This window comes from Vulpes vulpes, chromosome 13, assembly GCF_048418805.1.
Source record: "Vulpes vulpes isolate BD-2025 chromosome 13, VulVul3, whole genome shotgun sequence".
In the NCBI taxonomy this organism is placed as follows: domain Eukaryota; kingdom Metazoa; phylum Chordata; class Mammalia; order Carnivora; family Canidae; genus Vulpes; species Vulpes vulpes.
In genome coordinates, this window is record NC_132792.1 from 79,535,117 (window position 1) to 79,562,324 (window position 27,208).

Consider the following 27,208-nt stretch of genomic DNA (forward strand, 5'->3'; position numbering starts at 1 on the left):
CCAACTCTGGCCCAGGTGTGGGTTTTGTCTATGTCCTTTCCAAAGCCCTTCACATCCCCACAGTTGCAAGTAACCAGGTCCACCGGGGGAAGAGAGATACAAAGGGGTGTTATGTGGTCACAGGGGATCCGATGGAACCAGGCGCAGGCAGTGCGGCCAGGTCCCTACAAGGGATGGGGACAGGGAGAAACCCCACCAGCACGTGGGCACGTCCCATCTCCTGCTTTCCTCCCCTCTCTCTGTAGTTAGGAATACGGATTGAACTGGGCGCCTCACAGTTCCCAAGTAGGCTCATCCTCAGTTCAAGCACCAGCAAGATCGACAGGCATCTCTGCATCTTAAATTAAATTCCCAGGAGGGAGAATATGATGGCTCAGCTTGGGTCAGGTGTGCACCCTGGTCTAGCCACTACGGCAGCAGTAGGGGGTTGCTCAGGGAAGAGAGTCATCACAGCACAAACCTGCACACGGGAGTTTCTCCTGTAAGAGAGGTGCATACGCCTTACAGAAGGGAGAGTGTGCCCTGGGCAAGTACTCCAAGGGCTGGTGTTTTGTCGTTGATTTTCATTTTTAATGAGGAAGTGGACCTAGGGGCCCTGGGGTCCCAGGATCGAGTCCCACACTGGGCTCCCTGCATGGAGCCTGCTTCTCCCTCTGCCTGTGTCTCTGCCTCTCTCTGTCTCTCATGAATAAATAAATAAAATCTTTTTAAAAAAAGGAAAAAAGGAATCTACAGTACAGACACCAGAACCGACCCAGGTGGTTCTGGACTCACTTCCCTGACTACCAATCTGTATAGATTCTCCACTCTCCTTCCTTCCAACTCCAGCCCCTCAAAACCCTGGCCTCAGGGGCGCAGAGAGAAGCCAGCCAGGCTCCAACGAACCAGCCACTGCCCAAGACAGGGTCAGGTGATGTGTAAATGGATGAGAGATATTAAATGAATACAGGAATCTGTGTTCCAATAAAACTTTATTTGGCCCATCCTGATCAAGTTTAATAGATCTTCTTAAAACGTGAGTAGTTATAACAATTCCTCTATAATAACAGTTATATATGGATTCCTGGTTAAGGTCAGCAGCTTATTCCTTTACCAAAAAAAGTAAAGCCGCCCTCTGAGGACAAATGGCATGTGAGGAGTGGTGTATATTTCCTTTTCTTAAAAAAAAAAAAAAAAAAAAAAAGAAAGAAAAAAAGAAATCCAAACACTTCGTATTTACATATTTTCCATTTAAAAATTGGTCAGTGTGATTAATTCTGTTTTTAAATATAAGTTTCTAATGTATTGCAGGTTTCAATGTACAACTCCTAGTTAGCGGATAGGTTTCAGGTGCTGTTGAGGGTGGGTGAGCACAGCCCAAGGCCAACGCTGGGAGTCCTCTGCTTATGGACTGGCTAGACTTCCTGAAGGTATCCTAGGGGTGCAGGGGGGAGCAGACTACCAGTGGCAGGACTGGCACAGCCTTCCAGAGATGGACTATGCTTCCGTGAGGGCCTGCTGTGGCCATCCACCAGCTTCCCAGGCTCTGGGTGTGAGTATACCTCCCAGGGTGCATGCTCCGAGCTCATCCTGGCCTGAGCCATGAGGGGCATGGCTGCTTTGATGGTGTCTTGGGGTCTCTGTCTTGGGGTCTCTATGCTGCTGCCTGACCCGTGAAGTCTTTGACCCGTGAGGACCCTGCCTTTCGCATCTTCCTACCTTTCTGGGTTACTTGCCTGCAAGGCCACTTGCTTTCAATGCATTTCTTCAGGGCCTGCTCTTTGCCAGGACTAAGCAGATGATCAAAGTCAAGGTAAGTATTAACGAAGCATGATGGTCCTGTGTGAAATTTTCTCTCCTAACACATTTGCTCCATGGCAGGCACCTCATGGCCCTGCTTACTCCAAATGAGTAATTCACGCCGAGAACATTAGTTCCCGAGGTAGGCTGGGAGAGGAGTTCTGCACATCTGCGGGTGGGCTCTGTGTGTGTGGCTGGGTGTGGGGCTGCAGGCATTACTAGAACTGCTGTCCTCAAACACTGCTGTGTAGGGCATCCCCTGGGGGAACTGGGGCTGAAAGCCTGCATCCGTGCATGTGTCAGGAAAGTGCACAGGGAGTTCTGGAGGAGGTGTGTGCACAGGTCCAGAAGAGGAGTTCTTGTACCCACAGCCCCCCAAACCAGTCTGACCTGAAACAGGGTTTTCAGACCACACGGGGGTGAAGCAAATACAAGGGTGCTGGGGAGGGGAATATTTAAGCACTTGAGGAACCAGAAAATAGATGGTTGGCCTCAAGGGTAAAACTGGCTTCCTATCCCATTTTGGAATACAAGAAGCTTTGCTCTGAATAAAAGATGGAACAGCTCAGATGGTAATGGGCAGGGAAGAAACATCTTGGACCAAATTTTCTTGGACTGGAAAGCCACAGTGAGCCCAGCAGAGGAAGACATTTTAGAGCAGACAGACACTGGCCTGTGAGCTGGGGCTATGGGGTTCGCCTGAGGGTAAGTACATTACTTGGCTCGCCTTGGCCTCACTGTCCTTCCGCTGGGTGGGGGGGGGGGGCTGCTCAGACCAGATGGTTTCGACACTGGGTCAGCAAGACCCACCTGCACCCCGCCAGGGGGTGGGGCTGGCAGGCTGCTGTCTTCCCGACAGGCTGCCGCTTATAAAACCCAAGGGCCCCCTCTTCTCTGGGAAAGTGATCAACCCCCAAACTAGGCTCCTGTCCAAACCTGCTCCCAGAGGTTAAAGGCTAATTATTAAGGCAGTTTAAGAAATGGAACTTCTTCTCCCTCCTCGGATCCTTCCTGTGTTCTGCTAACCCCAAGGCAGCAAGCAGAGAGGGGTGGAAGGGGTGGTGGAGGTGCCCGGGGTGGGGGCCCTTCCTGCCAGGCCCACCTTTCCCTGGGGCCTCCCCGGCCACAGCTCCCCCTCTCCCTCACCACCTTTCTTTGGAGAAGGCCTCGGTCTGCACCAGGTCGCCGGGGTGCTCGGGGATGCACGCGCCGTTCAGGTCACCCAGCTTGCTGTCCGGCAGGTCCTCCGGCTTGGTGCAGAGCTTCAGGGCGCGGGAGATGAACACGTCCAGGTCGAACTGGGGGCTGGCGCCGTCCACCGGGGCCGCGCGGCTGGGCGGGGAGGCCGTGGGGCGGCGCTCGGGGCTGCCGGGGGGCGGGCTGGCACGCTCGGGGCCGCCCCGCGTGCTCTGCACCCACTGCGCGATCTCCAGGAAGAGGCTGGCCGGCTCGTCCTCGCGCGGCCCAGGGTCCGCGGCCACCCTGGCGCTGGGGGGCGGCCCTGCCGCCTGCTTCCAGTGCGACAGGTCCAGGATGAGCTTGGGCTCCGAGTAGTGGTGTGGCTTGCTGTCGCGCCACAGCAGCTTGTCCAGGTAGGAGGGCGAGCCCACCTTGTAGTCGCAGGAGCGCCCGCAGTCGGCCTCGAAGGCGCGCTCCATGGACGAGGGCGAGCGCTCCAGGAAGCGCTCGGAGCTGCCCTGCGAGTCCTTGCGCGGGTCCACCTGCACGTCCTCCGCCAGCGCAGCCGAGCCCGCGCGGGGGTCGCGCTGCACCTCGCTGGCGTCCTGGCAGCGGTCCGGCCTCCACTCCAGGTCGGATGACAGGCTCACGGGGTACCTACGGACAGAGGGGTGATTGGAGCCCCTGACTGGCCCCCCGGGTGAGCTGGCTTCCGGGGCGGGCACGCCTGCCCCCTCAGACTGCCTTTCCATTCCTTCCCAGCTGCTCAGGTCCTGGGACCCCTGCTTCCCAACGGGGTTGGGTAATGGGGGTATTTTTCTTGGCTTAACCCTTGTAGTTATGCTGTAGTCATTCAACACCCTACAGCTACTGCTTCAACACCTTCCTGTGTGCCAGACACTGACACTCCAGACACAGCAGCGAACAAAACAACAAATCCCCTGTCCTCATGGAACCTCCTTTCAAGGGGATCCACCTATGCAGTGCTCCTCAAACTCTGACATGCACACACATCACCCACCACCCTTGTTAAATTGAGGCTCTTGATCCAGGAACTCCAAGAGGGGGCCTGAGACTCTGTGGTTCTAACAAGGTCCCAGGTGAGGCTGATGCTGCTGGTCCAGGGACCACACTTCAAGCAGCAGGGCCCTAATAAGTGCCTCTCAGCCCTGGCTCAGACTAGAATCCTCCCACACCCTCAATTTGGATTTGTAGGTCTAGACTGAGGTTTTGTATCAGCGTGGTTTGAATACACCCCAGGTGATGCAAAGATAGAGCCAGGGCTCAGACCTCTTGCCCTAGTGGACCTGGTGGGATGCCCCCAGCACCCTGCATCAGTGCAGTGCAGGTGGGGTCTGCGGAAAGATTACAGACACCCTCAGGAGAGGCCAAAGATCCTTGGAACTCTGCCTCCTGTCAGCTGCCCTGCAGCCACAGAGAGCAGTCAGCTACCCAAGAGCAAATGAAGCCAGGTGTGCAGGCTGCCGCTCAGGCTGGGCCCCCTCCTCCAGGTTCAGGGTGTTCTCTGCAGAACCATGTGGAGGAAGGCAGGGAGCACAGGAGAGGGGGAAGCCAGCAGCCAGCTGCTCATGTTATAGGGTGCCTAGTGCTCACACAGGAAAACTAACACACCAAGGACGGGCAGGTTCAGCTGTGAGAGGGCAGGCACACAGCAGAAGTCTACACCATGTGGTTTGTGAGGCACAGCAAAGGGCCAAGACTGCCCACCCTCTCTCCAAGTGACATCAGGAGGGCAGGAATCACCCCCAGAGGTGAAAACTGCCTCATACCAAGAGGGTCCTTGAGATCACAGAAACTTCTAGGAGGAAGAACCTGTGAAGACTCTTAATCCTTGGCTGCTACACACCAGGGGCCAAATGCTGGTTCTCTGAGGTCCTCACAGAGACTCTGTGGAGTTAGTCTATCACGCTGCCTTACAGATGAGGACACTGCTGTTCAAAGGCTAAGCCATTTGCACAAAGCAGGAGGGCCTGTAGGGAGGAGCCTGCCATTGACTGCCCATCTCCTGCATGCAGGTGATGGGAAAGTCAGGAACAGAGCTGTGTCAGGTTGAGAATTGGTCAAAGTTGGTCAGCAGTGGCCAAAGAAACCCTGTGATAGTTTTCTTGGCACCAATCCTGCACCACAGTCATGAGAAGCGTGGCATGGGCCTCTCTGGGCCAGTGCTCTGTGTCCTCAAATGCTATGGAGCGGAGGAGGCCGGGCTGCAGGGACCACAGTCTAAGGTGGGAAAAGCATGGGGGTGGCAGAAGAAAGAGTCTTCATTAATCTCTATCTGCTGGCAACTCTTGATGAAACAATCGACAACTACAAACCAACAAACCTCTCCAAAAATAGCAATGTTGCCTTGGCCCTCCCTCAGTGCCTCCTTCATCTGAAACCCATCATCTGTCAAATGACTGAAAAGGAGAACTTGCTCATCTGTCACTTACATAACTAGCTGTCACCTTCTCACAACAGTGGAGCTCCCACAAAGGGCCCCTCCAAGTCCTAGCTGCTAAGCCCCTGACTTCTATTTCTAAACTGAGCTGCTCTTGGCTCTCCCTCCCAGGATTAGCAGATGGTGACACCCAAATGTTTCATTGCCTGATTGCAACGTCAGAGCAGGAAGGGACCTGAGAAACCAACATGCCTACAGAGATTGTTAAAAAAATGTGTGTTCTATCCAATCCTGAGTCACTAGTAGTGACTTCCGGGCACACAGTGTTGGGAAGGATTGGAGGCCAAGCCCTGTGTGGCAGGCAAGAGTCCTGTGACTGCTCCACAGTGTCTGACATAGACACAGATCAAGGAGGCCCCACCCGAGGCAGGCATCAGCTGTGTGGCAAGACACCGTGTCTCCCCTCTCTGGGTTGTGGCTTCGTCGTGTGTCACTGGGCAGTAATAATAATGGCACCCCCTTAACGGCACTCTTGGGAGGTGCCAACGATGTGGACCATGCAGAAGTGTTGTGCAGTAATCAATGTCGCATTGTCTCCTTGCTGTGCACTGGTGCAGACTGCTTCTCTAGGGCAGAGTCCCAGTCTGCTAGAAGTGAGTTCCAGTGATGGGAACTCCTTAAGTGTTGCTGAACATTGTATTGAGCCCTGGCTCTAGTACACTCAGGCAGGGAGAAGAGGAGTGGTGTCTGTGTTACACAAAGGAAGGCCCTGGACCCACACATGCTCATTTGCCAGGAGTGCCTGGGGGCAGGAGAGAAAGGCAGTAAACTAATGGGGGAAAGCATCCCATAGGCTTTACAGCTTGGGAGGCAGAGGGAAAGGTCAGGGAGGACCAAAGGCAAGACAGACATGGAAGGATGAGAATGTGGATTCTAGACTCCAGGGCTGGAGGCCCCTGGAACTGTACCTGTCCCAGTTGGAGAGCTGGCTCTGGTTGGCGGCCATCAGCAGGATGTCATCGATCTCGTCTTCAATGCGGAAGGGGTGCTGCGAGGTGGGCTCATCCTCAGGACATGAGTATGGGCTCATGTAGGGGTGCTGCAGCCCCATCTCTGCTGTTAGGCGATCCATGGGGTTGAAGGTCAGGATCTTCTCTAGAAAGTCTATGGCTGCGGGGAGCAAAACAAGACATGAAGGTCATTCATTGCCCTGCCTTGCAGAGAATGAGTCCTCAGCATGGTGACATTTTTTTGTACTTTCCCGTTTGTAAAAAGGTTTTTGGCCATCTTCCTCCCTCGTGATCCTCACCACCATCCAGGGATGAATTCAGAGCAGTTACTGCTTTTTTGTCTTCATAAATGGATAAGCAAAGACCCAGAGCGGAAAATGTCTCTAGGAGACAGCATGGGACACACCTCACAGGTGGCTCCACTCATGTGGTCGGGGGACGCCGAGGTTCCCTATCCTCACTCCCATTTGTGGAGGATTGTGTGTTGCTGGAATGGGCAGGGAGCCTGTGGCTTCCAGGTGCCAGCAGTGATGAGCCTCTGAGAGAGAGGTCACAGAGAAGGTGAGGCTGGTGGGACAGGGCCTGACAGCGTGGAGCTCCTGAGTCCAGCCTTCCCACCATATGCTGTTTGTGCCTGGAGGTTTGACAAACAAGGCCAGGTGGGCTTGATACTAAGATACTTAGCCACCATGCTGAAGCCTTCCCAGGGACTAGGGTCCAGATCCAGGGAAAGTCCTAGGCAGCCGGAACCTGGGGACAGGAGGGGACACTGAGAAGCCTTGTTTGGTGGTTGGTTGCCAAGCAGCATGAAAGTATATCAAGACTTTGGCAGCACGTCGGGTGATGTGGGTGCACACTGGCCACACATCATCTCTGCATGCAGGACGGTGTCCTTCCTCCCAAGCAGGAGCAGGGGCAGGGGCAGGGACGGCTGTCTGCTTATGGGCTCTGCCCTGGGTCATCTCAGGGCAGCTCTGGACTGGAGGTTTATATTACCTCTCAGTGCTGGAGGCTCCATTTAAATCATGGCTTGGCTCATGCTGTTACTGGCCACATGGCAAGGGAGGAATGCCACTGAGCTCAGGAGCCTCAGCCAGCACTACGACCCTGCCCCTGACACCCTGGGTCTTTCTGCAGGAAAATCCATCAATGATTCAGGTAAGTGATGGATTCAGAAGGTCACTGGCCTCCCAGGAGGACGTGGCAAGGCTCCATATGCCTAGACCGAAAGATCAAGAAAGGGGCAGGGACTCGGACCACTGCTGAGAGCCCTGGGCTCAGAGGCTGCCTCTGGGCCAGGGCTGCACACCTGTAGGAGCCCCACAGATCACCGGGCTGGGGAGAGCCGGGCTCTCGGGTGCGCGGCCCCGCTCTGGTGCTGCTGGGCTCCGGGCTGGCCAAGTCTCCCCCATGGGGCTACGCCCTCCCCGGCTGACCTAGCACCCTGGACCTTCTGACCAGGACGGGAGAGGACCGCGCCCTCCGCATAGGCAGGCATCATCAGCGCGATCATTATCATTTAAGAAGCCCCAGCAAACCCTGAAGTCGGGAAGTGCCAACCCAAAGTCCACTCCCACCGACTAGTAAAAATGAGTCTCTTCTTTCCTCTCCCTGGCAGCTGGCCTCGGCAGGTGCCCAGACGCATCTGGATGCCTGAACATCAGCACATCCCTTCTGACACCTAACCTAAGTCTGCCCCCTCCACCTTCCCCGCCAGCCTTGCTCCACTCAATGCGTTCCCCCAAGGCAGCATGTTCTCTCTTCCCTGTGACTGTGCAAGCTCCTCCGCAGGCACCCCCGGCCTGCACCTCCTAGCCTCCCCTGCAGTTCAGTGTGAGGCTGTGTGACTGGGGCCCGTGGGTGGGGTGGGCATGATGTGTGCACTGCACCCCCAGGCCAGACACATAAGAACCTCCTGCAGGAGTCTCTGCGCTATCTCCCCCTGGCTTCAGCTAGACATTGGTACCAGGGGACAGCGGTGTGTTGAGGTTGGCAGATACTGGGCCCTGGGGCGCCCAGGCTCCCCTGGTCTGTGCGGACTTGAGGTGAGCCCTGTGCATGCTGCGAGCAGGGTCCCCCTGAAGGTTCCACAGGGAGAACCACAGCATGAGCTTTGTTCTTCCTCAGTGTGGAGACCAGCTGCCACTGCCATCCCTCACCTCCCCTTTTCTGGGCCCTGCCTCCCCACATGTTCTGAAGGCACGCTGAACTCCAAACGGGACTTCTCAGAGCCCTTGGGGTTCTGGAAGGATTCTCAGAGGCATCTCTGGAGATTGGGAGGCAGGGGGCCGGGCCCTGAGGCCCCCAATCCTGCATCACCCAGAGAAATCCTGTTACTCATTTCCAGTTTTCCTCATCGGATTTGTCACTTGTGATACATTTACTTCTCAGAGTAAATGGAGTTCAGAACTCACACTTTGACCTGATGGTCCCGGGGCCCATCTCCATTCTCCTGCCATCCTCCTGCTGGGGGACCACAGCGTCATCCAGGCTGCCCTTCGAGCTCTGGGGGCTACAGCCAGAGACACACCCGGCCTTGAAGGTACAGCAAGGGAGGGGCCTCAGGCCAGCAGCTGGTGCCCCTGATAGGGGCTTGGCGCCCTTTCCCCCACCTGTACTTTATTCTGGTGACCCCTCATTCTCCTAAAGCCAGGGGTGACCTTTTCTCAAGGCCAACTTTCCAAGGCCAGAGGCAGGCGAGAGAATTTTGGTTGGGGGTGAGTTTTGGCTCATTGGGAGGCGGAGCAAGCCTGGTGCTAGTGAACCCCTGTCCAGCTATCGGGTGGAGCCCAAACTCATCGCTCTCAGCCCTTCTCGCCTCTGCAGCCTCACTTCCTGCCACCAGGTCTGTGACTGGTCTGGCTGACCCAGGCCCTCACCCTATGCCCCCAGCCAGCTGCTCTGTCCCTCTCAGTGTGCGTGATTCCTTTCCTCTCCCCAAATACCCAGAGCTCTCACTGGCCCCTTAGGACGTGTTCCTTAGACTTTTTCCCACCTCTGGCAGGTGTTCCCTGTCTTCCCAGCGAGAGCACTACTCATGTCTCTAACTTCCAGCCCTAGCACTGTGGTGGCTTCATACATGTTGGCGGATGCTGTGGACAACGGTGAGGAGCTGAGACAAAGCCTAGCACTCTGAGCCTTGAGTCACCAAGGGGCTGCTGCATGTGTGTGCTGTTGCCTGGGGGAGGGGACATAGGTGACACATCTCTGATCCAGAATTTCTGAGAGGCAGATGCACCTCTCATCTCGTGGAGGGATTTCTACAGGGCCCTAGGACTCAAGTGTAGTAGGGCTGAGTCTTAGTTTGTGGTGAAGGAAATGATCCCTCCTTTCCTTTAATGAAGAGAAAACTGAGGCTGTTATGACTGAGTGGGGATCATGGCCAAGGACATTGTTAAAGACACTCCTAGTCTCTCTTGGTTTCCTGATGGTTCCATTCATAACAGTGGACACGAAGTGGCATGGAGTAAACACCCATTTCACAGCTTCCACTGCAGCGAACTGGGGCCGTGGACCAAGTTCTGGCCCACAGAACCTGAGTGGAGGTGAGGTGTACAATTGTGCTTCATGCCCTTAAGGACAAAAGGACCTGCCCTCCTTCTCCCCCTTCCTCCAGGGGTAAGGGGTGATACCCTAAGAGGGCAGGCCCTGGACTGTCTGCTTTGTGATTATTATATAAGAGAGAAATAAACTTTTTTTAAAAATAAGAAATAAATCATATTTAAGCCATTGAGAATTTGGGTCTCTCTTACAATTGGCTGAAACTGTAGCCTACCTAATATAGGTAGGGGTCTCCTAAGGAAGCCTCTGGCAGTCATGAGGCACAGTGATAATGTTGACATTCTTTAAAAAGATTTTATTCATTTATTTGAGAGAGACATAAAGAATAAGAGCAGGGGTGGGGCAAGCAGGCTCCCTGCTGAGCTCTGGGCTCGATCCAGGACCCTGAGATCATGACCTGAGCCCAAGGCAAACACCTCACAGACTGAGCCCCCAGGCACCCCAATGTTAACATCTAAGATGATGGAGCCCAGGGTTTACACATTCTACTTTACTGACCCGTAACGCTGACCCCGTGTAACATGGATTGCTGTGCCCATTTTACAGTTAAGGGAACTGAGATGAGAGGTTAGAAACCTTACTCAAGGCCCAACAGCTACTCCCTGATGGACCAGGGGATTGAGTCTGGGTCTCAAGATCATAAAACTCATGTTCTCTGCAATCACGTCATCAAGAGGAGCAGGGAGAGAAAGATGAAGGAGGAGAGGGAGGAAGGCAAGGGAAAGACAACAAGGAAAAGGAAACAAAGATGGGGAGTCTATGGAGGGCCACCAGTGGCTGCCTTGAGGGTTGCCTGAAGGCTCAACCCACGGCCCAGGGACACTGTGTCTGGACGTAGCCAGGCAGATCCCGCCGCACTGGAGTGGCCCTGGCCTCATGTGTTTTTTTTTCTGCGTCCTTCGGGAAGGGGACCACCCGCCCAGAGCCCCAGGTGAGGCCGGAGCGCAGCCTCCTGGGTGCTGGCCGGGCTGTCAGGTGGAGGTACCTTCACTGTTCACTTCGGGGAGCAGCTTGCGCAGCGGCCGCTTCACTTCCCAGGTGCTGCTGATGAAGGACGGCATCACCCTGAGCAGCTCGTCTTTGTCCTCCTCCCGGATCACAGGGATGGTTTCTAGGATCAGCTGCATCTGCTCCAGCTCGTGAGCCCCTGCGGAGCCAAACACCAGCCAGGTAAGTGTGTGGCCCAAGCGCTGGGGCAGTGGGCAGCCCGGGAGGGGCACCGCGTGGGTGGGCACACTGGGCCCCGGGCCGGGGACCTGGGTTCTGCTTTTCACTCTGCCACTGACTTGCTGCGCGAGTGTAGGCAGGGCGCTGGCCAACTCTGGGGCTTGGTGGGTCGAATGTCTCTGCCTCTGCGATGCTGGAGTCTGACACACATAGAGTCAGCCAGACCTCGGGGACAGGGACACCTGGGAGCAAGGCTTCCCCCACCTGCCTTCCCACACTCGTCCCTGCGTGTCCTCTAGCAGGTCGGGAAAGGAAGTGATTTTGAGGCCAGGGCCGAGCCTCACCTGCTGTTTCCAATCAGGAGGACCCTAATGAGGAGGCGGACAGTCAGAAATAACAAACTGGCTTTGGAATGCATCTCGTGCTCCTTTGGGCAGAGGGAGGAAGACAGGCTGTGCTAGGTGTGGGGGAGAAGAGTTTGGGACAGGACGGAGTCAGGCATTCATTCAGTCCTCTGCTCCCTCATTCCTTTGCCAAGCAATGACTTACTGAGCACCTTCTGCATGCCAGGCATCGGGCTGGGTGCCCGTCTGTAAGCAGCTCAGTCCATGAGTCTCAGGAAGGCAACTCCCCTTTGCCACCCGAGCACTGAGGCTGGACCAGTGCTGCAGCACAGCGGTGTGCTTGGGCCTCTCCTTGCTGTCCTCCCACCTTCAGGCTCTTCTTTCTCCCACTGCTTCCACTTCCCTCTGTGCTTGAGTAGCCTTCCCACTTACCTCTCCCGGTTTAAACCCTTAACCAAGACTTTCTATCTTCGAGAAGTCCCCAGATTCATCTGGCTGCTCAGGGTGCCTTGCCCTTACCACGGATTCCTATGGGATTCCGGCCTGCCCTCAGTGGTGCTCTTCTGTGTCCCCCATGATTTTGGGTGTAGCACTGAGCATATGTGAATGCTGGGATTCTGCCCCAGGAGTGCCTGCAGCTCAGGCCCCATCATGAGAAGGTCCCTCTGGCCTCCCCCGTGGGGACTCATGGAGGGTCGATTCGGGGACCGTGGGAGCCCCTTGTCAGGTCCCCTCTCCAGACGAACACTCCAGACTGACTGCTCACAGTGGCAGGGAGAGAGGACGACGGGGCTGAGAATGGAGGATGGATGGTCCAGCAGTCCATCTCAGGTGTTTGAATATGTCATTACTTGATTCTGAAAGTTCTGCCCTCAAGACGTTAAGGTGCCTCCAAGTAGGTGCATAAAGCCATAAAGGTCATTTTAAAGAGAAAGGATAGGATGTTTGGTGATTGGCATGGGTTTGGTTTGTTCGATTGGTTGGTTGCTGCAGTGAGCTCCCTCCCTTCTTACAGAACAACGGCAGAGGAGAAGGAAGATGGCACGGTTAGGGACTCACCAGCAAAGAGCATTCTGCCTGTGAGCATCTCGGCCAGGATGCAGCCGGCGGCCCACATGTCGATGGCTTTGGTGTAGTTGTTAGGGGACAGGAGCAGGCGGGGTGAGCGGTACCACTTAGTTACCAGCCCTTCCGACAGATAACCCTGGAAGACAAAACCCCAGGTTCCGGTGGTCAGCCACGTGCAGGTACCCTTTCTCCCAGGTGCCTTCTTATTTCTCTCCACCCAGAGATAGCTCCCCGTCCGTCCCTGAGGCTCAGGGATTCGCCTCTGTGGTAGGGAGGCCAGATACCAACATTCTGGGAGGAATTCTGTCTCACCCCAACTGGATGTAACCATGCACAACAAATGTGCCCTCACCTAGTCAGAGGCTGGATACAGAGGAGCCAAACTCAAGTGCATTACCACCATCAACAGAGTAGTGATGAGAACCTGGGCTTTCACTGACCAAGGGGTCAGTCTCAGCAACAGCTGTACATTTGAAATCGAGCCAGTTGCTTTGGTGCTGAGGACTCGATTTAATGTGACGACTGCCAGAGACGCCAAGCCCCTGCTAAAAATGGACAAGGCCAGCTTGGTAAGGGGTGCGGTGAAGGGTATGGCAACAGCCCTGCGCAGCCCAGTGGGTGCAGCGTTGGCTGGCCAAGAGGGCTCAGGGAGCTCCACCTGTTCTGGATTGTGGGGCGATCGGCATCCTAGCTGATTTCAGCGCCTGCTCAGGGATCTATGGCCTGGGGTAGAATCTGACAAGCTTTGGTCGTGATGGAAGCATTTAGCACAGAATGGAAAATACAGGCGGGCCAGCTGGTGACTGTTCTCTACATAATCAAGAACGTGAGTCCAACAGTATAACCTGGGGGGTATCCACTTGGGTTACTTGGAACTGTCTCTCTAGATTGAGAAGGTGGACCTGGTTGGAGGGTCAAGAGGGGACAATTCAGACGGAGGGCATCCAGTGTCAGATTCCAGATATGGTCCTGACACCAGCTGATGTAACTCTCCATTTGGCATCTGAAGTAAACAAAGACCCAGGCTTAAGCAGATGACATGTTAGGAAGCTCAAATACCCAGGAGCTTTTGATCCATTGATCCAGAATCCCTTTCTTCGTTCAGCAAGGATTTATTAAGTGTTTCAAACCTTCTGAGAGCCCTGTGGTATGAAAGCAGTTCCCTCTCCTCTGTGGTACGTGTTTCTTCAGAGTAGGGCCTCACACTGGTGGAGGGAAGGGGGAAAGAGGAGGTGACCACAGCATATGCATTCCTGGCCTAAATGCTCCAACCCTACGAACTCCTATAGACTCCCTGATTTATTTTCAGGTCAGAGGCTGAGGTTGTCAGAGGAAGACACAAGCAGAGTCACGCAGAGGGAGGCGAGAGGAGGGGAGGTGCTCTGATGGGAGTGAGCTGTCTGTCACCGGATGGCACTTCCTGTCATTAGCCCCTGCCTGCCTGCAGCATCTAGAACTGAAGTGGGGACACAGCGGCCCTCCTTCTCAAACACCTGTCTTGAAAGTAAAAGAAAGATATTTGCATGGATGAGGCTGCACTGGGCCAGGTTACAATGTTGGCTGAGAAAGTTCACCGTAGCTCTTCCTTACTCTGGAGTGAAAGCCCAGCACCGGCCGCTTCCCTATGGTCACTTGCCCCTCAAGCCCTTTTGAACACAGAGGACACACTGATGTGTTTCATAAGCCACTGGGCAAAGGAAAACGTGGGAAGCTGCAGTGTCCCCTGGCAGGCTCCAGAGCCAGAGGAGCCTGGGGAAGTGGGGAGGGGACAGCTATGGGACGGGGTGGTGGCAGGGGTCCTGCCCTCAGCCCCAGGCATTCAAGCGGAAGATGCTCTGGGGCTTTCAGCATGATCCTGGTGATCTGAGTTCAGGAAAGTTTCAGTGGATCCTGAGAGTCTTCTTTAGCAAATCAAGATCCTTTTGGACACCTCCCTTTTTCCTTTCCTCTTCCAACTCCCAGGTATATAACCTGTCTGTATCCCTTGACTATATTTCCTACCACTAAGTTGAGAATTCTTCTTATTTAAGCTGGAAAGCTAAACTACTTGTCTAAAGAATGCTGAAAATATTTAACTCAACTTTGCATTTTAAAATATAGTTTTTTGGGGGGGAAGGGCAAGATGGCGGAAGAGTAGGGTCCCCAAGTCACCTGTCCCCACCAAATTACCTAGATAACCTTCAAATCATCCTGAAAATCTACGAATTTGGCCTGAGATTTAAAGAGAGAACAGCTGGAATGCTACAGTGAGAAGAGTTCGCACTTCTATCAAGGTAAAAAGACGGGAAAAAAGAAATAAAGAAACAAAAGGCATCCAAGGGGGAGGGGCCCCACGAGGAGCCAGGCTAAGGCCTGGGCCGCCCCCAGGACAGGAGAGCCCCGACCTGGAGAAGCAGGAGCTGCACCAACCTTCCCGGGCAGAAAGGCCTCGCAGGGAGTTGGAGCAGGACCCAGGAGGGCGGGGATGCCCTCGGGCTCCCGGGGACACTAACAGGCACCTGCGCCCCGGGAGAGCGCGCCACAGCCCGCGCCGGTCTGGACCCGGGAGCAGCTCGAAGGGGCTTGGGCAGCGGCTCCCCGCGGAGGGGGCTGCGGGGCGGGGGCGCGAATCCAACAGCGCAGGCCCCGGAGCACAGGGCGCCGGGACACAGCCCAGGATCCACCTCCCCCGGGACAGGCAGAGGCCGGGAGGGCCCAGGACCGCAAGGACGCTCCTGTCCCGAGCTGAGCAGATCAGCGGCCCCGCCCCCGGAGCATCCAGGCCCTGCAGACGGAGAGCCACGGAGTTACTGCGGGAGCTGACTCCAGGGCTGCAGAGCTGGCCCCGCCACTGCGGTTGTTCCTCCTGGGGCCTCACGGGGTAAACAACCCCCATGAGCCTCACAGTGGCCTCACCAGATAAACAGGATAAACATTACTCACTGAGCCCTGCACCAGGCAGGGGTCAGAGCAGCTCCCCCAAGTGCTAACACCTGAGAATCAGCCCAGCAGGCCCCTCCCCCAGAAGACCAGCTAGATGGACAGGGGAAAAACAAATTATTGACCAAGCAGCACTGGAAAGTTCCAGGTAAGTCAAGGGACTTACAGTATACAGAATCAGAGGATACTCCCCCGTGCTTTTTTTTTTTTTTCTTTTTGCTTCCTGTTTGCTTCCCCCACCCCTTTTTTCCCCTTTCTTCCTTTTTTTTCTCTTTTTCTTCTCTTTTTTTCTTCCTTCTTTTTCTCTTTTCTTTCCTTCCTTCTCTCCTCTCTCTTTCTCCTTTTCCCAATACAACTTGTCTTTGGCCACTCTGCACCAAGAAAAATGACTAGAAGGAAAACCTCACCTCAAAGAAAGAATCCTCTCTCCCACAGTTAAAAAATTTGGATTACAATTCAATGTCAGAAAGCCAATTCAGAAGCACTATTATAAAGCTACTGGTGGCTCTGGAAAAAAGCATAAAGGACTCAAGAGACTTCATGACTGAAGAATTTAGATCTAATCAGGCAGAAATTAAAAATCAATGAAATGAGATGCAATCCAAACTAGAGGTCCTAACGACGAGGGTTAACAAGGTGGAAGAACGAGTGAGTGACATAGAAGACAAATGATGGCAAAGAGGGAAACGGAGGAAAAAAGAGAAAAACAATTAAAAGATCATGAAGATAGATTAAGGGAAATAAACGACAGCCTGAGGAATAAAAATCTACATTTAATTGGGGTTCCCGAGGGTGCCGAAAGGGACAGAGGTCCAGAATATGTATTTGAACAAGTCATAGCTGAAAACTTTCCTAATCTGGGAAGAGAAACAGGCATTCAGATCCAGGAAATAGAGAGATCCCCCCCTAAAATCAATAAAAACCGTTCAACACCTCGACATTTAATAGTTAAGCTTGCAAATTCCAAAGATAAAGAGAAGATCCTTAAAGCAGCAAGAGACAAGAAATCCCTGACTTTCATGGGGAGGAGTATTAAGGTAACAGCAGACCTCTCCACAGAGACCTGGCAGGCCAGAAAGGGCTGGCAGGGTATATTCAGGGTCCTAAGTGAGAAAAACATGCAACCAAGAACACTTTATCCAGCAAGGCTCTCATTCAGAATGGAGGGAGAGATAAAGAGCTTCCAAGACAGGCAGGAACTGAAAGAATATGTGACCTCCAAACCAGCTCTGCAAGAAATTTTAAGGGAGACTCTTAAAATTCCCCTTTAAGAAGAAGTCCAATGGACAATCCACAAAAACAGGGACTGAATAGGTATCATGATGACACTAAACTCATATCTTTCAATAGTAACTCTGAATGTGAATGGGCTTAATGACCCCATCAAAAGGCGCAGGGTGTCAGACTGGATAAAAAAGCAGGACCCATCTGTTTGCTGTCTATAAGAGACTCATTTTAGACAGAAGGACACCTACAACCTGAAAATAAAAGGTTGGAGAACCATTTACCATTCCAATGGTCCTCAAAAGAAAGCAGGGGTAGCCATCCTTATATCAGATAAACTAAAATTTACCCCGAAGACTGTAGTGAGAGATGAAGAGGGACACTATATCATTAAGGATCTATCCAACAAGAGGATTTAACAATCTTCAATATATATGCCCCGAATGTGGGAGCTGCCAAAAATATCAATCAATTAATAACCAAAGTGAAGAAATACTTAGATAATAATACACTTATACTTGGTGACTTCAATCTAGCTCTTTCTATACTCGATAGGTCTTCTAAGCACAACATCTCCAAAGAAACGAGAGCTTTAAATGATACACTGGACCAGATGGATTTCACAGATATCTACAGAGCTTTACATCCAAACGCAACTGAATACACATTCTTCTCAAGTGCACATGGAACTTTCTCCAGAATAGACCACATACTGGGTCACAAATCGGGTCTGAACCGATACCAAAAGATAGGGATCGTCCCCTGCATATTCTCAGACCATAATGCCTTGAAATTAGAACTAAATCACAACAAGAAGTTTGGAAGGACCTCAAACACGTGGAGGTTAAGGACCATCCTGCTAAAAGATGAAAGGGTCAACCAGGAAATTAAGGAAGAATTAAAAAGATTCATGGAAACTAATGAGAATGAAGATACAACCGTTCAAAATCTTTGGGATATAGCAAAAGCAGTCCGGAGGGGGGAAATACATCACAATACAAGCATCCCTCCAAAAATTGGAAAGAACTCAAATACAAAAGCTAACCTTACACCTAAGGGACCTAGAGAAAAACCAGCAAATAGATCCTACACCCAGCAGAAGAAGAGAGTTAATAAAGATTCGAGCAGAACTCAACGAAATCGAGACCAGAAGAACTGTGGAACAGATCAACAAAACCAGGAGTTGGTTCTTTGAAAGAATTAATAAGATAGATAAACCACTAGCCAGCCTTATTAAAAAGAAGAGAGAGAAGACTCAAATTAATAAAATCATGAATGAGAAAGGAGAGATCACTACCAACACCAATGAAATACAAACGATTTTAAAAACATATTATGAACAGCTATATGCCAATAAATTAGGCAATCTAGAAGAAATGGATGTATTTCTGGAAAGCCACAAATTACCAAAACTGGATCAGGATGAAATAGAAAGCCTGAACAGGGCAATAACCAGGGAGGAAATTGAAGCAAAAACCTCCCAAGACACAAAAGCCCAGGGCCATATGGCTTCCCAGGGGAATTCTACCAAACGTTTAAAGAAGAAACCATACCTATTCTACTAAAGCTGTTTGGAAAGAGAGAAAGAGATGGAATATTTCCGAACTCATTCTATGAGGCCAGCATCACCTTAATTCCAAAACCAGACAAAGACCGCACCAAAAAGGAGAATTATAGACCAATATCCCTGATGAACATGGATGCAAAAATTCTCAACAAGATGCCAGCCAATAGGATCCAACATTACCTTAAGAAGATTATTCACCATGACCAAGTAGGATTTATCCCCGGGACACAAGGCTGGTTCAACACTCGTAAAACAATCAATGTGATTCATCATATCAGCAAGAGAAAAACCAAGAACCATAGGATCCTCTCAATAGATGCAGAGAAAGCATTTGACAAAATACAGCATCCATTCCTGATCAAAACTCTTCAGAGTGTAGGGATAGAGGGAACATTCCTCAACATCTTAAGAACTGTCTACCAAAACCCCACAGCAAATGTAATTCTCAGTGGGGAAGCACTGGGAGCCTTTCCCCTAAGATCAGGAAGAAGACAGGGATGTCCACTCTCACCACTGCTATTCAACATAGTACTGGAAGTCCTAGCCTCAGCAATCAGACAACAAAAAGACATTAAAGGCATTCAAATTGGCAAAGAAGAAGTCAAACTCTCCCTCTTCGCCGATGACATGATACTCTACATAGAAAACCCAAAAGACTCCACCCCAAGATTGCTAGAATTTGGTAGCGTGGCAGGATACAAAATCAATGCCCAGAAGTCAGTGGCATTTCTATACACTAACAATGAGACTGAAGAAAGAGAAATTAAGGAGTCAATCCCATTTACAATTGCACCCAAAAGCATAAGATACCTAGGAATAAACCTAACCAAAGAGGTAAAGGATCTATACCCTAAAAACTATAGAACACTTCTGAAAGAAATTGAGGAAGACACAAAGAGATGGAAAAATATTCCATGCTCATGGATTGGAAGAATTAATATTGTGAAAATGTCAATGTTACCCAGGGCAATGTTCACGTTTAATGCAATTCCTATCAAAATACCATGGACTTTCTTCAGAGAATTAGAACAAATTATTTTAAGATTTGTGTGGAATCAGAAAAGACCCCGAATAGCCAGGGGAATTTTAAAAAAGAAAACCAGAGCTGGGGGCATCACAATGCAGATTTCATGTTGTACTACAAAGCTGTGGTCATCAAGACAGTGTGGTACTGGCACAAAAACAGACACATAGATCAATGGAACAGAATAGAGAACCCAGAAGTGGACCCTCAACTTTATGGTCAACTAATATTCGATAGGGGAGGAAAGACTATCCACTGGAAGAAAGACAGTCTCTTCAATAAATGGTGCTGGGAAAATTGGACAGCCACATGCAGAAGAATGAAACTAGACCACTCTCTTGCACCATACACAAAGATAAACTCAAAATGGATGAAAGATCTAAATGTGAGACAAGATTCCATCAAAATTCTAGAGGAGAACACAGGCAACACCCTTTTGGAACTCGGCCGCAGTAACTTCTTTCAAGTTACATCCATGAAGGCAAGAGAAACAAAAGAAAAATGAACTATTGCGACTTCATCAAGATAAGAAGTTTTTGCACAGCGAAGGATACAGTCAACAAAACTAAAAGACAACCTACAGAATGGGAGAAGATATTTGCAAACGACGTATCAGATAAAGGGCTAGTTTCCAAGATCTATAAATAACTTATTAAACTCAACAGCAAAGAAACAAACAATCCCATCATGAAATGGGCAAAAGCCATGAACAGAAATCTCACAGAGGAAGACATAGACATGGCCAACATGCACAGGAGAAAATGCTCTGCATCACTTGCCATCAGGGAAATACAAATCAAAACCACAATGAGATGGGACCCCTGGGTGGCGCAGCTGTTTGGCGCCTGCCTTTGGCCCAGGGCGCGATCCTGGAGACCCGGAATCAAATCCCACGTCGGGCTCCCGGTGCATGGAGCCTGCTTCTCCCTCTGCCTGTGTGTCTGCCTCTCTCTCTCTCTGTGTGACTATCATAAATAAATAAAAATTAAAAAAATTAAAAAAAAAACCACAATGAGATACCACCTCACACCAGTAAGAATGGGGAAAATTAACAAGGCAGGAAACCACAAATGTTGGAGAGGATGTGGAGAAAGGGGGAACCCTCTTGCACTTTTGGTGGAATGTGAACTGGTGCAGCCACTCTGGAAAACTGTGTGGAGGTTCCTCAAAGAGTTAAAAATAGACCTGCCCTATGACCCAGCCATTGCACTGCTAGGGATTTACCCCAAAGGTACAGATGCAATAAAACGTGGGACACCTGCACCGAGATGTTTCTAGCAGCAATGTCCACAATAGCCAAACTGTGGAAGGAGCCTCGGTGTCCATCGAAAGATGAATGGATAAAGAAGATGTGGTTTATGTATAAAATGGAATATTACTTAGCCATTAGAAATGACAAATACCCACCATTTGCTTTGACGTGGATGGAACTGGAGGGTATTATGTTGAGTGAAATAAGTCAATCAGAGAAGGACAAACATATGGTCTCATTCATTTGGGGAATATAAAAAATAGTGAAAGAGAATAAAGGGGAAAGGAGAAAAAAATGAGTGGGAAATAACAGAAAGGGAAATAGAACATGAGAGACTCCTAACTCTGGGAAACGAACTAGGGGTGGTGGAGGGAGAGGAGGGCAGGGGGTGGGGGTGAATAGGTGACAGGTACTGAGGTGGGCACTTGACGGGCTGAGCACTGGGTGTTATTCTGTATGTTGACAAATTGAACACCAATAAAAAATAAATTTATTAAAAATAAAATAGAATAACATCTAGAAAAAAAGAAAGTTTCAGTGGAGTGCATGGGGGCAAAAGTCAAATTCTTCTAGAATCTATCTATCTATCATCTTTCTTTCTTTCTTTCTTTCTTTCTTTCTTTCTTTCTTTCTTTCTTTCTTTCTTTCTTTCTCTCTCTCTCTCTCTCTCTCTCTCTCTCTCTCTCTCTCTCTCTTTCTTTCTTTCTTTCTTTCTTTCTTTCTTTCAAGAATCCCCAGGCGTGGACACTCAGTTTTATCAGAGAGGCCCCACGATCAGTAAACATATCGGCTCAACAGCTATCTTTCCAAGGCTTTCCTGCGAGACCTCAGGGTCGGGACAGTTCCAGCTCCATTTGTTGTGGAGGAGCCTGTCCTCAGTCACCAGCCCATGTGCCCTTGTGGAGCACTGTCCTGTGAGAATCAACCACGATTCTCCATGGCCACCTCTCAGCACGGAACAGGCAAGCCTGGAACTGCCCTTTCCCGAGGCTCCTTCCCCACCCTGTCCCTGGTGTCCCTGGTAAGAAGCTGATTTTGTGGTGCTCCCGGGAGGCAACTGGACAGGATTTCCTGTCTAGACCTTGTCAGGGGGCCTCCCAGCCTCACCCAGCTAGTGCTCCAACCAGCCCTTTTGCTTCCTTTTAGGTTACGGTGCAGCCAAAGGGAGGCTTTGATTTTAAAAGCATCATAGGTGTTTGGGGAATAATCTAGGAGCAGCTGGCCTCTGAGGAGGGTAATTAGGGGCCCCCAACAGATGCAGAGGGAAGGCATAATTAATGCTCTGAGCACCCGCTGTGCAGAGGGACGGGGGTGGAATTCAGAAGAGCCTTGCTCAAACCCACTCCAGAAGGGTGGGGACCATCCACTGCTCAGAGAGCCAGCATGGGGGCGCTCCAGGTCTGTGCAGCTTGCTCTGCCTCTGCCCCTAGCTGGATCTCATGTGTCCGAGACGTGAAGGCTGGGGGAGAAGCCATGGTGCAGCAGGTCTTCTACTTCACCCTCCTGGCCCCTCAGGGAGATGGGGGGGATTAAGTGAGTACACATTCTCCGAACAATAAAAGCCCAGTCAATTGTAGCTGAGTGTGTGGTGGGGGGATGACAAGGTGGGAAGGCTGGTGTCTCCCTTCATAGCTGCTTAGGGCTGCCCCACTTCCAGGCCAGGATGGGGGCTCTCACAGCCTCACCTGCCCTACCAGGAGTCTCTGGCACATGTTGGCAGCATGGAGCCCGCGGGGTTTGATCTCATGACCTTGAGATCATGACCTGAGTTGAAAGTAAGATTTGGACACTCAACTGCCTGAGGCCCCCAGGCACCCAGAGATCTGCCTTTAGATGTTTGCAAGGCTGTCACATGCATGAGGGGTTAAGCTTGTTCTCTGAGGCTCTGGGGACAGATGTGAGCCAGAGCATGAGACAGAAGTCTATGTAGTAAGATAATAACCGCTAACATTTACTGTGCTCCTCAAACTGCTCTGCTTTACATATGGATTAACTCACTTCATCCCCACAACAGCCCTGTGAGGCACGGCCTCTCAATACAATAATTAAAAAAAAAAAGATTGTATTTATTTATTCATGAGAGACACAGAGAGGCAGAGACACAGGCAGAGGGAGAAGCAGGCTCTCCTGCTTGACTCAAATCCCACATGGGATTTGATCCCGGGACCCCGGGGTCATGCCCTGAGCTGAAGGCAGACGCTAAAGTCACCTGAGTCACCTGGGTGCCCCTTGATGTAGGCATTTTACAGGGAGGGATCGGAGACACAGAGAGGGTAAGCAATCTATCTATGGTCACACAGGCGCTAAGTGGCAAGCTGGCATTCCACCCCAGCCTGTGCGTACAGCCCCTTTCATCTGAACACGTAGCTCTGCTGCCTTTGCCATCAGAAAAGCCTCCAAAGCCATCAGGACTGTCAAAGGGGGGACTGGGCTCCTAACAGGCAGAGGTGTCCAGGCACAGCATGGACAAGCTTGTGGAGAGATGTGCCAACAACACCCTCCTGGCGGACGTCCCGAGCACTGCTTCTCAGACTTTGGTGGGCGCTCGAGTACTCAGGGACCCGGACTGATGCCATGCAGGCTCCCTCTCACCAGGCGGACAGGTGATGCTGGGGGTCAGAGGGCAGCCGGCTCCTTGCTGATCTCTCAGATCATGCCCTGCCCTGCGGATTTATGATGTGCCTTGCCCACAGTCCGGGCGGATTTCTCCATCAGAGCAGCATGCTGACCCACAGCAGGGGTTAATTCTTTGTGTTATAGACACTCATCAAAAGATCATTTAGATAAAACAACACTCTCCCAGAGGCCCCTCTAAGCAAAGACATGGGGCCTTCCTCTCTAATGTTTTCCCTCTGAAGCTATAATTTTTTAAAGATTTTATTTGAGAGTAAGAGAGTGAGAAAGAGCACAAGCAGGGGGGCATCAGAGGGAGAGGGAGCAGACTCCCTGCTGAGCAGGGAGCCCAATGTGGGACCCGATCCCAGGACCCCAGGATCATGACCTGAGTCGAAAGCTTAACTGACTAAGCCCCCCCGGCGCCCTGAAGGTATAATTCTTATTTGTGCTGATATCCGTATCAGGCATGTTAGAAGCCTTTTTAAAAAGAAATAACACCACAGCCAAATCGCCTTTCTTATTGCTGACTCCAAACTCATTCTATTAAACTCATTTCCGTGAAAATATGCAGCAGGGAATCTCTCAAGCTGAAGAAAGAAACACGATCTTAAAAAGCCCAGTGTACAGCATAATCATTGGTAAGTCACTGGGGACATTCTGTTTATGCAGCTAAAACACACATGGGGAAAGAAATACTCAGTCAAGTTAGCTGCACTGAGTCGTCATTAACTTCAAGATGCCTGAAGTGCTGAGCCGCTGTCCACTTTCGTCAGGGCTGCTCCGTCCCCACGCTGTGCACTGGGGGATCCTGGCCAGTGAGGCTCACAATCTCTTCCTAAGTTTCCATGGAAATCAACCAAAGTCCAGTCAAGGTTCTATAGGCCTAAAGATTCCATGTGGTTACTTCTCTTGATATTACAAAAAAAAAAAATTATGATAGAATCATCACCCCCTTCCCCCCCCCCCCCCCCCCGTTTTTAAAAGTAGGCTCCATACGCAAAGTGGGGTTTGAACTCACGACCCTGAGATCAAGTCACATGCTCTACCGATTTGGGCTAGGCAGGTGCCCTGATGGAACTGCATTTTTTTTTTTAAAGATTTTATTTATTCTTTAAATAAAGATAGAGAGACACACACAGAGAGAGGCAGGGACACAAGCAGAGGGAGAAGCAGGCTCCCTGTGGGGAGCCCGATGTGGGACTCGATCGCAGGACCCCAAGATCACGTCCTGAGCCGAAGGCAGACACTCAACCACTGAGCCACCCAGGAGTCCCTAGAATGGCTTTTTTAAAAATAATTTACTTTCAATTGTGGCAAAATATGCTTCACATAAAATTCACCACCTTAACCATTTTTAAGCATATGATTTAGTGGCACTGAGTACATTCACATCATTGCCCAACCATCACCACCATCTGTTTCACAGAAATGAGTCTGTACCCAGCAAACAAATCCCCAGCCCCTAACAACTCCACCCCCCTGTGCTTTCTCTTTCTGTGAGTCTGACCACCCAAACAAGTGGAGTCCTGTCATCATGTCCTTTTGTGACTGGCTTATTTCACTCAGCACAATGTATTTCCTCCAACTTTTCTTTTTCTCTATTTATCTTCAAAAAGATCTTATTTATTTATTTATTTAAGAGAGAGAGAGAAAGAGAAAGAGAGAGATCGTGCGTAGGGGGATGAGAAGAGGGAAGGGAGAGGGAGTGGGGAGAATTGGAAGCGGATTCCCTGATACTTGAGAGCCGGACATGGGGCTCAATCCCACAACCCCAGGATTATGACCTGAGCCGAGCCCAAGCTTAACTGACTGAGCCACCCAGGCACCCCCTTCCTCTCACTTTAAACAGCAGGAAAGTGGGAGCAATGGGATGAGCTGCTTCTTAAAAGGCATTTTCTTGAAACGTGGTTGTCATCCAATTCAACGAGAGCTCACATCACAGATAAAAGCTTTGGACATTATCGACACAGGGTCCAAACCATGAACTCTGAATTCTATCACAGTTCTTAAAGACATGACCAAATGTTTTGCTTATTTGGAGATATACCAGGAGGGAAGGCTTGTTTGCTGCTTTAGCCTCAGTTTCCCCATCTGCTTGTGCTCCCGATCTCCCAGCACCCCTTTGTAGGGCGCTAGAGTCCTAGAATGCTGCACCACAACATCCTGCTGGGCCAAAGTGATTCACTTTTAATGCGCTGGTCTGAGAGCAAAGACCCCTTTCAGGAAGACGCACTAAGGGCCTTCCAGAAAGCGCCTGCCACTGTGTGTCTCTCATGAATAGATTTTTTCTTGAATCTTTATTTTTTATTTTTTTATCGTTTCTTTTTTTTGTAATAATAAATTTATTTTTTATTGGTGTTCAATTTGCCAACATACAGAATAACACCCAGTGCTCATCCCGTCAAGTGCCCCCCTCAGTGCCCGCCACCCAGTCACCCCCACTCCCCACCCGCCTCCCCTTCCACCATCCCTAGTTCGTTCTTGAATCTTTTAAAAAAAAAAGGTAGGCAATATTTTTGAGGTCTCCCAATTAGTATAGCTTCTATTTCTAGCTCCACTTGGGATGAGATGGATCCTGGAATAGCCACAGAGGTCTTCTCCAGATGGCTGACCCATGGGAAGTAAAAATTTACTGGAAAGCAATCAATAATAACAATGGCTACCATTTATTGAAAACTTACATGATATGCCGAGGCACTATGCCAAGTATGGCTTTATTATTAGTGCATTTCATTATCAAAATGACTCTGAGAAAACTACAGAGCAGTGAACAATTTTTTTTTTTTTTTTTTTTTTTTTTTTTTAATTTATGATAGGCACACAGTGAGAGAGAGAGGCAGAGACACAGGCAGAGGGAGAAGCAGGCTCCATGCACCGGGAGCCCGACGTGGGATTCGATCCCGGGTCTCCAGGATCGCGCCCTGGGCCAAAGGCAGGCGCCAAACTGCTGCGCCACCCAGGGATCCCTAATTTTTTTTTTTTTTTAAAAGATTGTATTTATTTATTCATGAGAGACACAGAGAGAGAGGCAGAGACACAGGCAGAGGGAGAAGCAGGCTCCATGCAGGGAGCCTGATGCGGAACTCGATCCCAGGACCCCGGGGTCATGCCCTAGGGCAAAGGGAGACGCTCAACCACAGAGCCACCCCTCAACCACAGAGCCACTCGGGCGTCCCTAGAGCAGTGAATAACATGACCAAGGCCAGATTTGCTATAAATGGGCAGTGTTGAGACTCAGTCCTAACAAGTGGACAGAACGAACTCCCTGTACACTCATGGAACATACTTGTTAGTCGGAAAGATAACTGAACAAGTGAATGTTTCTGTCTGATGAAAATGGTGCAGGGAGTAAAAAGGAAGCAGGTAAGGGGACAGAGTGATGGACTGGGTGATGGTCCGGGAAGGCCTCTGTGATAAGGGGACATTAGTGACCCTATGGGGAACAGCAGAGATGATGCTCTCTGAGCCCCAAGTCTTCCCTTTCTGTCCCCACCTCACCCCAAACGAGGGCAGCAGTCCTAACCTTCTCCCCCCACCTCACACACCCTCCTCTTAGGTCTGCCGTTAGCATCTAGGTATGAATGGCCAAGAATGTCTGTGAGTGGAGAAGGACTAATGTCTGTCGAGCGCCTATGATGCACCCAGGGATCTTTTTTTTTTTTTTTTTTTGAGCATTAGCTCAGCTGACCTCATGACAGCCCTGTGAGGTGTTCACTTTTTCATTTTACATCTGGGCAATTTATTGCAGCCCTACCCTCTCTGCCCAGCTTGCTGGGAAGCCTCTATGCTCCTGTCTCTAAATTCACAACAACTCTGTAGTAGGGGAGGCCCCAAGGCAGGGACCAGCCACCCCATTCTCCACGGCATTGCTCAGGATAGGTGCTCATTTTAAATGTGGCGGATGAATGGAATGAACAACGTGAGCTAGAGGAATGACGGATACGCCCAGAGCGGACGTCCACGCCATGACTGCCAGTCAATAAAGTATTCTGAAGTTTGTTGGCCATCGTAAAACCACAGGGCAAGGGTAGCAGCCCCGTCGAATTCCAGCCCTCTGAGATCCAGGGTGCCCTGTGGTGTGGCAGTGGCTTTTTATG

General features: G+C 50.8%; 1 protein-coding gene across 5 annotated transcripts in view; it reads right to left on the reverse strand.

The window, feature by feature from the left end:
• Positions 1-952: 952 nt before the first annotated feature.
• MAPK4 (mitogen-activated protein kinase 4) overlaps positions 953-27,208 on the reverse strand; it is a 142,624-nt gene continuing 116,368 nt past the window's right edge. For all 5 annotated transcript variants that reach the window (XM_026006041.2, XM_072734775.1, XM_026006043.2 and 2 more), the window contains 4 exons: positions 12,501-12,645; positions 10,916-11,077; positions 6,328-6,529; positions 953-3,615 (listed from right to left, as the gene is read on the reverse strand). In XM_026006041.2, coding sequence (XP_025861826.1) covers positions 2,922-3,615; positions 6,328-6,529; positions 10,916-11,077; positions 12,501-12,645 — 1,203 coding nt within the window. In that variant the 3' untranslated portion in view covers positions 953-2,921. The remainder of the gene's footprint in view (positions 3,616-6,327; positions 6,530-10,915; positions 11,078-12,500; positions 12,646-27,208) is intronic.